At 42.6% G+C, this 15,669-nt stretch overlaps 1 protein-coding gene across 1 annotated transcript in view; it reads left to right on the top strand.

The window, feature by feature from the left end:
• Positions 1-677: 677 nt before the first annotated feature.
• The window catches only part of GRM7 (glutamate metabotropic receptor 7), an 818,732-nt gene continuing 803,740 nt past the window's right edge, over positions 678-15,669 (top strand). Inside the window, exon 1 of the mRNA XM_057555658.1 lies at positions 678-1,196. Coding sequence (XP_057411641.1) covers positions 678-1,196 — 519 coding nt within the window. The remainder of the gene's footprint in view (positions 1,197-15,669) is intronic.

Genomic DNA, 15,669 nt, shown 5'->3' with positions numbered 1-15,669 from the left:
GCAGTCAGCCCCAGATAGAACCGCCCTGTCCGGGGCTGATGCCACCCTGTGCCTAGAATGTGCGTGTGGGTGCAGGCGAGCGAGCGAGCGGCTTCTACACTGAGACCGGAGCAGGAGCTCAGCCTTCGCCTGCGACCTGCAATCCCCAGATTCCCTGGGGACCTCGAAACTCCCAATCGGAGGCACTCCCCCCCTCCCACAGCCGCCCACCCATTCCCCCCCTCCCCTTACCTCAGCACGCAGCCCCTCCCTGCGTGATGATGCAAAACAGTGGGGAGGGCGGGCGCTGGGAAGGGTGGGGAGAGCCTGAGAGCGAGCGAGGGTGGGAGGGAGTGGGAGGAGGAGGAGAGGGAGCCGAACGACCATTTAAAGCGATAGCAATCCGCGCTCTCTCCCCAGTGCTGGGCTGTTGGAGAGCTCGAGCTGCAAGCCACCGAGCGCGAGCGCGAGCGCGGCGCGCCGGCCGGGGAACCCGAGAGCGCACGGCGCCCCAAGCTGGCAGGCGCCGCGGGACCCCGCACCCTCGCTGGCTGCCCTTCCCCGGGCGCCCCCACCCTCCTCGCCCGCAGGAGACCCTGGGCTTCCCCGGAGGAGCTCACCCCAAGGGGCCAGGACTCCGGCGAGCCCGCCACCGTCCCCTCCAGTGCCGCCGCCACCACCGCAGCCGCGGGAGCGGCATGGTCCAGCTGGGGAAGCTGCTCCGCGCCCTGACTTTGATGAAGTTCCCCTGCTGCGTGCTGGAGGTGCTCCTGTGCGCGCTGGCGGCGGCGGCGCGCGGCCAGGAGATGTACGCCCCGCACTCCATTCGGATCGAGGGGGACGTCACCCTCGGGGGGCTGTTCCCGGTGCACGCGAAGGGTTCCAGCGGAGTGCCCTGCGGCGACATCAAGAGGGAGAACGGGATCCACAGGCTGGAAGCCATGCTCTACGCCCTGGACCAGATCAACAGCGATCCCAACCTGCTGCCCAACGTGACGCTGGGAGCGCGGATCCTGGACACTTGTTCCAGGGACACTTATGCGCTCGAACAGTCGCTCACTTTCGTCCAGGCGCTCATCCAGAAGGACACCTCCGAAGTGCGCTGCACCAACGGCGAGCCTCCCGTTTTCGTCAAGCCGGAGAAAGTAGTTGGAGTGATTGGGGCTTCGGGGAGTTCGGTCTCCATCATGGTAGCCAACATCCTGAGGCTTTTCCAGGTAGGGGGGCGCTCCCTCCGGGGCAGAGCGCGCCGTAGCTCCCCGCGCTCTTTATCCTGAAGGCTGGCTTGGACTCCGGGGGTGCGGGGTCTGGTCAGCCTTCGCTCATTTCCACCCTGGGGATCCTGCCGAATCCCTCCTACCTCACCCGAGGAGGTACTTTCCCTGCTTGATTCATTTCCCTTCCATCTCTCGCCTGTCCGCGCTCCCCTCCATCCGGCTTGACACTATGGATTTATGGCCCCATTTACAAGAAACAATCTCCGAAAAACAAGGCGATGATTTAAATGGGTTTGCATTAGAGTGAAATATGGTTCAAAAACAGGCTTGTAAAAGTGCCGGACTCCTGTGAGAGGCAGTTAGGCGCAAGGAATATGAAAGATGAGAAGACGCCTAGAAACTAGGCATTTCTCAACTCCCCAGCTTCCCTGCCCCAAGCCGCCCGGCAAGCTGCAGCTCCCTTGGAAAATTTCGAGAAGAGCTTAGGGAGGCAGTTCTTAAACCGAAGGCTAGGTCTTCACCTACATTTGGATGTTAATTGCCCATTTCGCTCGGGTTGGATTTCCCGAGCTGTAACCTGTCTCTGCGAGGGCATGGGGCAGAAGGCGTGGGGACGGTCCTCAGGTGGGGAGATGCCACCCGCAGACGTGACCCCCAGGTGATTTGCTCTGGGCAGTTGTTTGCACCGTCTAAACTGCATTTGCGATCCGGCCACTGGCAGGAGCCGGGCGATCAGCTTTCTACTCCTGCCAGTTGAGAGCCCAGAGATGAGCTCATGCTAACTGCGGAACAAAATCGCTTCCTCTGCACCCACCCTGCCCATCCTTTCCCACAACCTCCCGAACGCAGCCCCGCAACCCCAATCCTGGGCTTTGAGGACGCTTCTCAGAGCCAGGCAAGAAGGCGCCTGGAGGGAGGCCGCAGGGTGCGCTGAGCAAGGCCGGGCGGTCCTCCTGCTCCGGGTGCAGGCGGGCGACGGCGGAAGATGCGAGGACGGCGGATCGGGCCAGCTGAGCGGCGGGTTGTACCGTGGTGCTCTCCCGCCGCCTGCTCCCGCAGCCTCAGCCCCACGGCTCCTGTGCCGCCCTGGGTATAAATGGATGGCTTTTGGATGAAGAAATTGAGTTTCAGGGTCTGCTTGGCTATGGGTTCTCTTCTTGTTTCTCTGTCTTTCCTCCTGTGTGTCTCTCTCCTTGTGTCCCTTTCTCCCTGCTGTTTGTTTTTTTTTTTCTCTCTCTCTCTCTCTTTATTTTCTCCCTTTCAATTTCTGCCTCTCTACTCCTTCTCTGCTCCTACCTCCAAGTTTTTTGTTCATCTCTATCTTGAAGTGATCCTTTCCTAATGCACAGCTCCCTCCCTGCCTGGTAGTCCCCAAACTCAGTTAATGCCTCCTCCAGATGTTCTGGCTGACCCTTATGCTCCCCGTATCTAAAGAGTTGGCTCCTTCTCAAGTGCCCTTCCTGAAGCATGTTGGGTTTCTGGAAGGGACTCCTTGTGAGGTTCAAGCTGTCACTACATCAGCGCCCAGGAGTGTGAAGTTTGCGTCTGTGCCAGAAGGAGGGGTGCCTGTCTAAGGCTGCAGCCTCGTATGGCCCCTCTGAGCCTCTGAGCATCCCTAGCACCTCTTGAGTATGCCACCGTGGAGATCTCTAGATGTTTGTAAAGCCAAAAGTGCTTCTGGGCAGCCTTCACTTTGAGGTAATGCTTTCAGGAAGAGCCTGGGTTGTTGTAAGCAAAACCCAGAAGCACTTCCTTTACCTCTGAGCTTAAACTAGAGAACCTGAGGAGGCAGCGCTGCAGGGAGGATGAGGCCAGAGGTCACCTGAGAACCACAGGGGCAACTCACGGTATTTTCACTGGAGCTCCGGGGGTTGAAGGCACATTTGCTGTTTGACATTTTTTAAATTATTTTGGTGCCTGTTTCTCTCTTCACTTGGAGCTTGGGCAGTACTGCAGATGGGCCTGCCTGTCGAAAAAACAGTGAAATCTTAAAGTCAAGATAGAGCTTGCAGACTAGGCTGAAGGATTGTGCTTGCTGAAAAAGATTCCAGGGCGAGCTGATTCCTTCTCTGGTGTGTGGATCTGAGGCACTTGCAAGAAAAGAAAACGCTTGCCTTATGCTTAGTTCCCCCGTTCCCTGGGCTGGGAAGGAAAGGAACTGAATGCCAGCTTTAGCAGTGTGGGTTGAGACCAAAACCATTCAGAGAAAACACTGTCATTTTCCTCTAATTTGCAAATTGCAGCTATTCATGTTGGATTGAACAGCTGAGGGGAAAGAGCCCCCAGTTTTCACCTGCATTTATTGAGAAGAGGCTGGTAGTAGGAGGGATGCACCAACTTGTAGCTGTGCTGCAAGCTGGATATAAGCTTGGTGTGAGCGTCCTGGTTAACCACTGCCCATGTTCAGATTTACAGAGATAGATTCCAACAATCTCTTCCAGTAACCTTATTTTTGCATGTGATCTTAGAAGCTCCTGGCATGTAAGTCCAGTCCCCAGTTTCCCAGCCTCTGTAAACCTGCAAAATGAATAGAGAGAAGAGTGGAACACAGACCCATTGTTCAAAGGCACAGTCACTGTCACTTTAGGGAAAGAGGAAAAGAACGGGTAGGTGAATCTTTTCTGGGATTGCAGGGTTCAGCTCAATGAAGACTGTCCTGTATAAAAGAAACTCGTCTAAATGGTTGAATTCTTAGCTCTCCAGAGATTTGAGTTTTCTTTTCCCCAGTCCCTGTGGGTTGCTGTGGGGAATGTGCCAAACCTATCATTTGAGATAAAAATTTATGGTGAGGTAAGCTTCTAGGCTGGGGGAAGGAAGACTTAGTGACTTACATGGGGGATGCTGAGCACTGGGGGGCAGGAAGGAATAAGGAGATAGTAATGGATGTAACAAATGCTGCAGCTGCCAGCAAAGCCTGGAATGAAGCTCTTTCCTGAAAATGAGGACCCGGGCAAGAATGACCACTCAGATGTAAACAGTGTCTCTGACTCGGAATTCTCATCTGCCTGCCGGTGGGCCAGAGCTGAGCAAGTCCTTTCTCTCCTCTGTATGCACACTGAATTGGTTAGTAAGTGACATGTCACAGGACAGGAATCACATTCAGTGGATCTTTCAAATCCAGGAATTTGAGGCTAATGAAATTAGTGCGTGGCCAGGGCTCTGCCAACTAGAATTAAGTCACTGCAGCCGCCCTGCAATGCATTTTCAGCCTGAAGGGAGCATCAGGGAGGAATTTCGGGAGATTTGTTTCTGAGCCTGTACAAAATAATACTCTCCTAATGCTAAGAAAGATTAAATGTAAATTAATATTGACTACGAGTAACATATTTAAAAAATAATCACAGAGTGGGGGATGGCTGAAAGTGGAGAGATTATATAATATGGTGTCCAAAGAATAAATCTCCCCTGACCACTGTTTCATGGGCTATAAGTAAGATATATTACAATGGAAAGTAATGGGAACGTTTTTATGCAAGGCTTCTCTGCTACTGACTTGAGAGCAAACACTCTGAGAGTATAAATTACTCTTGCTATGTGCTGACTCTGAATGAACAATATTTCATGTGCAGTGACATGGTCTAAGCTACAGACTTGGAATTGAATGGCATCTGTTTCAATTGTTTTGTTCTCTTAAGAGCAACTAGATAGAAAAAAGTGGTCAATTTGACCCTTGTGGGAGCGTGTTGCAAATCTAAACCTGTGTCCCTCGTACCATAAATGAAATACACTTGTAAATTTGTAAGTGTTTTCCTTCTGTTCATTGATGCTTGAGTATAATCTCAAACTTTGGGAGCAACATTTTATACATAACTACTTGGTTTTCTTCCTTTCTTCTTTCTCTTTCTCTTCTCGCTCTCTCTCTCTCTCTCTCTCTCTCTGTTTCTATCTCTCTCTCTCTCTTTCTCCATCTTATGTAATTGGATAGAACTGGGCACCTAGGATGATGTGGTGTTACTATAGTGGGATTTTTTTTAAAAGAACAACTCTAACTTACCCTTTTAAAAATTTCATAAATACAGGTGTCAGTGCCATTTGGAATAGTCTCTATAACAATTTCTGTCTCCACATTTACTGTGTTTCAGCAAATTTACCTAACAGATGGTGAGTGGGCAATTTTTAAAGGGGCATTTTTTACAAGAGCGGAGAGGGAAGGAATAGAGACAGGCGCATACTATATTTGAAGATACCTCCACGTGTATTTTATGTATGTATACCCATACAATTAAGAAGTCTTTGGATGTTTTCTCTTCAAGAATAATTAAGATAATGGATTACTTGAATTTCATAAACATTTAGGGTTTAACAAATTTGTTACATATAGAAGTTGTATCATGGATTTAAAAGACCATAGCCAATTACACAGAGTATAGTCTCAGTCCTGCCATTAATTAGCTATGTTACCTGAAGTCATTTAATTTTTCTAGGCCTCATTTTTCTCATGTGATGTTTTTTCTTTCAAAAAGTATAGTTTCTAGAAGTCTCTAATCTCTGTGTCATAGTTCAGCTTGGAGAAAACCTGTTCTTATCCAAACTCCATGACATTGTATTTCCAGCTCCAACTTTGGACTTTGAGTGAGTTGGGGGCAACTTTTTAAGGATATTTTCACACAGCTTTTTTAGTTAATATCAGTCTAGCTGACTTCTCATACTTCTCAGACTTTCTCCCGTATTCTTTTACCAGTGTGTTCCTTAGTCATATATATAAAGACTGTTGTGGGAAAAATGACCTCCTGGGTCAGCTTACTGCATGGTCATCGACATGGGGCAGGGAGTAAGAACTGTGGATTTTACAGAAGCAGATACAGGTTTCATTATCCATGTCCTCTCCCCTTTCATCTTACAAAAACAGCAGGCTTTCCTTGGAGAACTACCAGGTAATGACATCCTGCCTCCTCACAGGCCCCGGGGGGATGAGTCGCCCAGGGACTGAACTCCAGTAAAGCAGGTGATTGGTTCATGGGTAGGCATCTGACCTCGGATAAGTCTACCAGACTCCTCCCCAAGACTTTTCTCTCAGAGAAAAATGGGAAAATTGTCTTTTCTCTCTGGAATTTCTAAGCTGGGGAGATATGACTCTGGGACTCCCAGTGACCATCCAGCACAAGAAGAGACTTTCTGTAAAATAAAGTCTTGCAGAGGTAAGCAGGGCTGAGCGATGGAGAGAGAGCTGCAACCCTGCTGATACTCTGAAACTTCCAGATCCATCTGTATCTGAATATGGCTGCGTCCCTGAATTTCCAGTACTTGTTTGTTGAGGTGGTTGTTGTTGTTTGGGTTTTGTTTTTAAATTTCCTTTGACTATTTTGAATTTGTTTTCAGCCATGTGCATTTGAAAGCACCGTAGCTAAAAGAGCTAATTTCCTACATTAATGTCAGGTTTGCTGACTGGCATTCCTTGAGTGAAAAATAATATCTGCTGTTTTCTTTAAATAAAATCCTTCTAGCTCAGGTTTGAGATATTCAAAACTCTGCCTCTTCCCCCACTCTTTCCAACATTTACTATATCACCTTGAAGCATTTGTGACCACATCTTTCCCACCTAGATGCAGTTGAGAGAGAGAGCAAATACTTCTGATATAAACTGCAACCTATAGGCCTCCTACCCGGAAGCTTTAGAACGATACTTGATTCTTGTCATTAAAGCAAATCTTTTGTTGTTGTCTCCAGGGCACAGAAGCATTTTCATGGCATAATGGAGTACAAAGTACATTAAGCCTAACTCTACTTCTCACCCTCTTTTACTTTAAATAGGCAGAAAAGAACAATCTCAAACACATTTTCCCAACAAATACAATACATATGCGATTATGTTTAGAAGACATTTATGCAACATATAGTCAGACTGATTAATTAATGGACCTTTTGCCAATTGGCACAGTAAATATATATGTTCAATGTGCTTAATTAAAAAGAAAACAATAACATATTTTTACAGGTTAATTATCTGAGAAGAGTATTGTGCCAGCACACTTAATACTACAGTATTTCATGTTTGACAAGTAATCTTCTTTCAACTATATTTACTACTAGATGTTTCTTGGAGCAAGTTATTAAATTATAAGGTCAAAAGTAAAATGATATGAAATTACAATGATAAAGGGACACATATCTCACTTTATGAGAATAGAAGTTCTAATTTCTTTTCAATACTACTAGTAGTGACCACAGTACTAACTTGAGCCCTTGCTATGAGGCACTGTGCCCATATACATTTAGTTCTTACAGTAGTTCTGCAAAGGACATATAATATTCCACACTGTAAAGCTGAAGAAAGTGATTCTCATAGCTGAAAGTCACACAGCTGGTGAGTGGCAAAGTCTAGATTCAAACTTAGAGTCGTCTGACAATGCCCAGGTTGTTGACCACTATGTACACTGCTCAATTGTTGCACCAATAAAGAAGTGCTTGAAATAATTATAGATTTGCCTACCCCGAAACTGCAGTGATTTAAAGACATCAAAGTTGCCAGTTGCTTAACCACATCTACTTACAGTAAGAAATTACATTTTATTTCATTTCTAAAACAAGATACATTCTGCAGGCCCATAGAAACTTGAGCACACAAATCCTACCTCCAAATGAAAGATGCTTGTTTTCCATTATTCAACAGATGGCCCTGTACAGAGGCAATAAATATATAGTAGAATTTTCATTCAAATAAATGAGAAGAGAGGTTTCTTCTTGTCCTGATTCAGTGCCCATCATGATGGATTATGATGGCTCTTCCCAAACTTTATTTCATTCACTCCACTCTTTCTACAAAACTCCAGTGATGGAATCCATCATTCAGATATATGTGCAAAGCGAAAGGACTGTATTAATACAGTTGCTGAAATTCAAGTTGATAGAGCACAGGAAATACATCCTAATAAATGCAACATTAATGTTTGTGTGGGCCTTGGAGTGAAGGGTAGAAGAATTTTCAGTTTAATGGAATATTTTGCCTCTTGCTATGAAAGTGCAGCTTAATAGTCTTGTAATTGGTCATTTACAGAATCCTCCATCTCTGGGTTTTGTGCTTTCTTTACTCTGCAGCTGTTGATTCCTTCTCTTGTTCTGGATGGAAGATAGCAACGAAGCCACTTCAAAGGGCTCAGCCTGCCTTTTTGTGTTATTGTTTAGATGAAGATATTTCTGTTTATTAAAGCACACTATTTAAACATTTTTATCATGTTTTAAACTTGACTGTGTTCTGAAGGTATGAGCACAAGCAGACATAATGGGGGATGTTTTCCAGGAGAAAACATACTCTTACCAAAGGAATTATCAGAATTTTCATGTAGGGATTAAGAATCAAATTCTGGAGTTAGACCTGAATTTAAATTCATACTCACAACTTACTACCAGTCTCATCTTGATCAAACAGTTACCACACTTCTCATCAATTTCCTTGTCTTTGAAAGCAGAATAAGAGAAGTATGCCTGGTGGAGTTACACATAAGCTCATCTGATAGAATATTCATAAGGATTTTGCACAAAATATACATGGAAATATTTTAGCTTAGCACTGAGTTTAGCATGCGATTCGTGTTCAATACATTTAAGGGCTATTATTTTATTATTATTATGCTATCATTTAATATCACTATTACTTAAATGTCATTATTGCTAAAATTGCTGTAAAAGTACCACAATAACCCATGATGAATTCCCCTCTTCTGTTTCCTTTGTTTAAATGGAAAATATATATATAAATCTAGACAGAGAACACTTTAGTGATAGTATTCAGTGGAGTGAGAATTTCCATGGCACTGATTAAAACAAATCCTGAATTGCATGGACTTAAGATAGCAGAGAGGCTAAGAGATTTGAAGTTAGACATCCCCAAGTGTGAATTCTACTGTGACCCTCTTCTAGCTCTAGAACCTTGAGGAAGTTACTTAAACTTTCTGAGCTTTACTACTAGTTTCCTCATCTATATCTTTTCCAGGAATATTTATCAAGCATCTTCCTGTTCTCTATGCTTGGACGTATCAATGGATAAATTAGACAAGAGCCTTTGCTTGCATGTTCCTTCTTGCATGCTCTCTCTCCTTACACTCTCGTGTGGAAACGGATGTTACAACTAAATTCTGTGCTTTGTCACAAGTTGATGGGCGCTGTGGGATAAGGAAAAGTATGTGAAGCTCACTGAAGAGGCTTGGGTTGGGAGTGCTGGAGGAGTGTACAGGTAGGTTCTGTTTTTACATAGGGTAGTCAGGGTGGATTTTATAAGTTGACATTCGAGCAGAGACTTGAAGTGAGGGAGTTGTCACAATGTATAAGGGGGAGACCACTCCCTGGGAGCAAGAACAACCAGCGCCAAAACTCTGAGGCAGAAATATGCCGGGCAGGTTGGAGGAATATCAAGGAGGCCACCCTGGCTGACTTAGTCAGTGGGGAGGAAGAGGCAGCAGGAGGGCTTGAGGTCAGATATGTGATGGGATGGATTGGGTAAGTCCTGGGAGGCCGTACCGTGCGTGGTGTCTTTTACTCTAAATGTAGGCAGCCAAGGACAGGATTTTAGCCGAGGTGTGGCATGAACTGTCTCTTGTTTGAAAAGCATAACTCTATCTGTGGTCTTGAGGATGTGCAGAGAGAGTGGAGTCAGGGAGAATCTCGGGAGGCGACTACAGGATCCTCGAGGTCTATGTTGGTGGCCTGCGCCACGCTGTTAGTGGCTGGTAATTCTCAGAAGTGGCACATTGGGAAGGTTGTGACAGCATTTCATGGTAGATTGAATGCGAGAATGGAAAGGAAGAGGGGGTCAAGGGTGAATTCGAGATTTAGGGCCTGGGGAACTGGAAAGGTGTGGTTACTGTCACCTAAGATGGAAAAAGTTTGGGGTAGAGCATGTTTGGGGGATTAAAGACCAGTTTCGGAGGTATAAGATTTGAGATGCTTTCTTGACATCCAAGTAGAGATGCTGAGTACACAGTTGGATACACAAGTCTGCAGTTCTGAAGGAAGGTCTAAACTAGAGATACATTGTAATAAAATGGAGATATTAAGAATAATTACATGGAAGCGCTATTTTAAAGATAAAATGAAGTAATGCAATTAGCACTCTGTCTTCTCAAAACATTTAATAACTATTAGCTAAAATAATTACCTGAAATGAAAAAATACCTATAGTTTGTTTTGTTGTTTGCAGCAAAAGTGAATAAAATGTCACAATTATTTTAATAGTATTGTGACACAGTAGTTTTAGTTAAGACACCATGACTACAAACATTTAGAATAAAGCTTTCAGTCTCCTACTTTTCACTCGGTAGGATACTTGGAACCATATTTTGTAAGGTTTAAGTTAGTTGTCATAGGGTACCTCTTTAATTAGAAGTAATTCTGAACTGTCTAGTTCCATGCAGTTTTATATACATATATGTATAATTATTATTTTATGATTTATCAAACTCAGTTGAAAATTTGCATCACTGATATACATCAGAATTTAAACATTTACCCAGGTATTCAAGGAAAAAGATGTACTTGTCTTGTAATTTCCATAGGGGTACTTACTTTCACATCTTCCCTTCACTTTGCAATTGAAAACATGGCAGGGGAAATATTATCTTACTGGTCTTTGAGTTCCCCTGAGCTGTCTGCAAGTCCTTAAACAGCCTTTGTGGCTTAACCAAAGTTCTCTTCCATATTCATTCCGCTAACAGATATTGGTCTAAGCATGTACTTATACTAAAAAATGCATGACCACGTTGCCTCTACACATCTATAATTTTATGTTAACACTATCATTATGTAAGCTATACTTTAATTGTAATTATAACAGATTTTATATCAACACACATCCATTTCTAGTGTTCATCTGGTGTTCAAGGGGAGAGCAGCATGTAGTAAATTTTATCAAAATATAACATCTAAAGAATAGAACAGAGGGTAATTGTGTAATTCTGTATTCACTCTAATTAAGTTCAGTGGAGTTGGCATAATAGAATTAAGATGAAAAAAAAAAAAGACATTGAGGAACCATGCCTCCCTCTCCTAACACACCCTTTTCATATCCGAGAGCAGAGACTTAGCACCTTTCTGTACAGAAGTGGAGACGGGAAGAGGCCAGAGGATGAATGACAGGCACGAATAAGGTGGAACTATGAAGAGCAACATGGAAATGAAATGTTGCTTTTGTATTTGGTAGGTGGAGAAAATGTACCAGCATGTATGCCTACTGGGACCACGTTTTCCAGAACAGTTAAGCCCAATGTCAACTATGCTGTCCCACCTTCCTCATAAGTAGGAACATACTGTTACTTGAATCTTTGCTTCCTGTTTCTTGATACCTGGTTAAGAAGATTATCACAGGAACTGCATCTTGTGAGCAAACACACTGTTTTGAAATGATTGAAACTCACTGAAGAGTGGCAACTCCAAGCTTGCTCTCTCTTGATCTTGGACTATTTAAGTCTGGAGTGCAGGAGTGGGTTATGGGGAAAGATCATTGGAATTCTTATGTCTTCAGCATAATGGTTATAGCATAATGGTTAGGAGTGTAGGTGCTGGTTCAAATCCCTGCTTTCCACTTGCTAACCATATGAGCTTGGGCAATTTACCTGATTACCTGAACCTCGATACTCCTGTCTATAGAATGATGATAATAATATTTCATCCTCATAGAATTGTTTTCAATGTTAAAATGAAGTCACTTATACCAAGCACTTAATACAATGCCTAGAGCATAGTAAAGTCTATTATTATTACTATTACTACTACTACTACTACTACTGCTACTACTACTACTATTATTATTATTATTATTATCACAATGCCAGGTGCTATTTTTCCTATGCCTTATTCCATTATCTTCTGCCCCATCCCCCCATTTCTGTCTTGTTTCTGTACAAGGGTAGGATTGTCACAGAGCATTTTCTTTCCCTAGTGTCTGACTCTTAGTCATCAAGGTGACTGGTCCACAACCCGGCATTCATTGCTGCTCGTTGAAGCAACCCATTTTGAGAAGGGGAGTTGGATATTGATGCCAAGTGGGGTCAAGGAGAGAGAATTTTCTCTCTTCTGCACTCAGGGGGCTAAGTGAAATATTCAGGCCTCAGAAGGAGAATCAGGCAAAGGGCAACATGCTTAATTTCATACCTTAATGATTAAGAACAAGTCAGACAGGCTGGATTTGAACTCAACTTCTGTCATGTACTGACAATGGGATCTTAGGTGCTTTTATAACCCCTCCGAGGCTCAGTCAACATCTGAAAGAGACGAATAACATTATCAGGACCTAGGTATAGCCTCGTTGTAATAAGTGAGTAAATCCTTTTAAAGCGTTCAGCACATTGTTTGGCATATAGTAAACACTTAATAAAATTTAGCTTCTTTGACTACTACCACTGCTAATATTATTAAGTAGCTGATCAAATCTGAGGCCCATTTTTTTCTTAGATTGCACATAATCATTTGGACAACTAGCTCACATTGATCAACCGTTGCTTATATATAAACCCTCATGAACCCAAAGGTGCTTTAACTCTCTCCCAGTCAGAGCCTGTTCTGGGGGCAGAATCAACACCAGCACTACCTCCGTCATCTTTGCCTTTATTTTCACTACACTCGCCGTACTGAGCACTTTCTGTGTGCCAGGCACCAAATTTAGCCCTGCATATGCACTGTATCATGTAGTTCTCACACTCAGGTAGGAGACATTATCATCATCCCCAATTTTCAGATAAAGACGCTGAGGTGTTGGAAAGGTAAGAAACTTGACCCACAGCAAGAAAGGTAAGAAACTTGACCCACAGCAAGTGATGGAGCCGGAGTATTCAAACCCCTTTCTGTCTGACCTCAAAAACCCTTAAATATTAGCATACTACTACATCCTGGTAAGAAAATCTGCTTCCAGCCACTCTGGTGAGAGTAGAAATGATTCTCAATCCCCATATTCCTCTATTGCCCATGCCACCCTAGCCTCAGGACTAGGAGGGAAAGGAAGTGATCTCTTCAAAGACTAGCCAAAGGGAACCTACTCCCTTCTGCCTTTTCGTAATCAACTAACCAATATTTTATTTCCTTCTTAAGAATCCCCACATGTTCCTTTTGGTACTTAGCTTGGCCTTTTAGAATTCTGACATTCTGTACATGACTCATCCACTGTATTTAATGTTAATTTATTGAGGTCAAGTATAGGGTCTTACTCATCCTGAAGTCCAGTTATGTCGCATCTAACTCTGTGCTTTTCTTCTTGTAGGACATCTGCAGATATTTATTTGAATTTTGTTGAATTGTTCTCATCAATAGTACATTAAAAGTTATACAGAAAATGCTTTCTTATAAGGAAAACCATCTAAATAGATTTCTAGCTGTTTACTTTTTATAGCACTATTACAGATTATAGATCTCCAGGTAATATTTTTTAGATTAAGTTCTTCATATCATCTTATTTTTACATATAATGATAAATCTGAATTTTCTCTATCAAACCTCTGAGACTTCACTGGCTTGTAACTTAGCTTGTTAATTATGTGTTGTTGACTTTTCCATTTACAATGATAGTTGATCCTGGTAGGGATGGGGTTGGGTGGGAAGGTACATCTTAGGGCCATAAATTGGTTTTGTAGAGAACTAACATAAAGATCTAAAGTCTCATCATATTTCTGCAGAACTCATGAATCATTATAATTCCATTCATTCAGGGAGTATAAAACCATTTTCAAATTGTTATTCCTAATTTGTTCATCTTCTCTTCCTTAGTCTTATTGAGAAGAGAGCAGGCTGAATGGAAGAAAGTCATTATGACCACTGGGGCCACTAGGGTAGGCGTCAGTCCCAGAGTTTTGTTTTCATCTCTCCGCTATTAATATTGGCTAATGTCTTGAGTGCTTACTTGGTGCAAATTACTTAGCTGACCATGGCAAATGGATAGTGTCATTTCATCCCCTGATAGTCATACAATTAATGTATGTATTATTATGATATCCCATAATGCATGCATGGAACAGAGCCTCAGAAGTAGTTATTTGCTCACTAGAATATGGTAGACGTGGAATTTGGACTCAGGTCTGACTGACTCCTAAATCACTCCTAGTGATTTTTACCACTGAATTAAAGTTGTATACCTTTGGAGAGTAGATAGTTTCTAAAATTTCCTCAGCTCTAACTTTTTATAATTAAGTTTCTGTCTGATTGCAAGCTTAACAGTTAAGATGGGTAGGAAGGAATGCCAGCCTGTTGAATGGAATTTCCTTCAAATAAGCCTGTTTTATGACACCAGTTCACTCATTCATTCACTCAGCATGTATTGAATGTTTGCTCTGTGCAAAGGCATTTTAGGCATCACAGTGGAGTGAGCGCCCCTTCCATAGACTCTCCTGCAGCAGTCAGAGAAGTCTTGGACTGGTTTGCCTGGTATGGAATGGGGCTTGGTGATAGAAGCCTGGTTTGTCCTCCACTGATAAAACTAAGACATACTCATATTAGTTTACAGGCATCTTGATGCCGTGAGATAGTAGCACACATGAATCTTACCATTTTTGCCTGGGATTAATGATATAAAGGCTTTGGATTTGGGTATGGAAAATGGGTGCAATTATGGGCGTGTTGGTTCTACATATATACGGACATCACGTGTCATCAGCCTGCAGCTACCTGCCATCCCTCACTACTCCTTCTTTTCACAAACCAAACAAGTACCTTCTTATCTCTTCTGTGGATAAGCTCTTGACAGTGGCACTAGGGCCTCCCCCAATAAGTACATCATTGGCTAAACCAGTGGTTTCTCAGATATGCTCATTGAACAACCCTTAAGGTGGATTGACATTCCACTGCCTAGAGTAGAATATGGTGTTCTTTAGAAATCATGGGGGGGGGGAAAAATAGGCCACCAGACGTACTTTCCTTAATTTAAATTGTTTATATATATATATATATATATATATATATATATATATATATATATATATATAAACAATTGTTATATATGTGTATATATACTTGTTCATATATATGAATGATTTAAAATTGAAGAGATATATATACACACATATATATATATACACACATATGTATATTTAAATTTTGGCTTCTGTTAGCAAGTAGTAAATTAAATTATTAGCAGATCCATACTGCAGGGAAATAACCAATCAGATTTCATTCAATAGCTTGCTTTTTTGTAGATTTATGGTTGTGATTTTATATCTGCAGGTATGTTTGCTGAAGAAAATATTTCTACCACTTTACACAAAATTAAATTCATTTAATACCAATGCGACATGTCTCAAATGTCTTAATACAGTTTTAATCTTTAATAGCATCAGAAGTATGAAATTAGAAACATACCCCAAAATCATTTGAAGATATAATTACTTTCATTTCCCTTATACTTTTGAGACTTTTGAAAAATAAGTATTTAGTTGTACTTACCTGTTTCTATCTCTCTAAGGATAGCAAACACTGAAACACAATTTTTTTTAAAAAGTCATTATTAAAAATATATTGTTCAAGATGATCAAAACTAAGGAAGTGGCAAAGAAATTCAAAA

This window comes from Balaenoptera acutorostrata, chromosome 10 (genome assembly GCF_949987535.1).
Source record: "Balaenoptera acutorostrata chromosome 10, mBalAcu1.1, whole genome shotgun sequence".
Taxonomy (NCBI): Eukaryota; Metazoa; Chordata; class Mammalia; order Artiodactyla; family Balaenopteridae; genus Balaenoptera; species Balaenoptera acutorostrata.
This window is presented reverse-complemented; position numbering and strand designations above follow the sequence as displayed.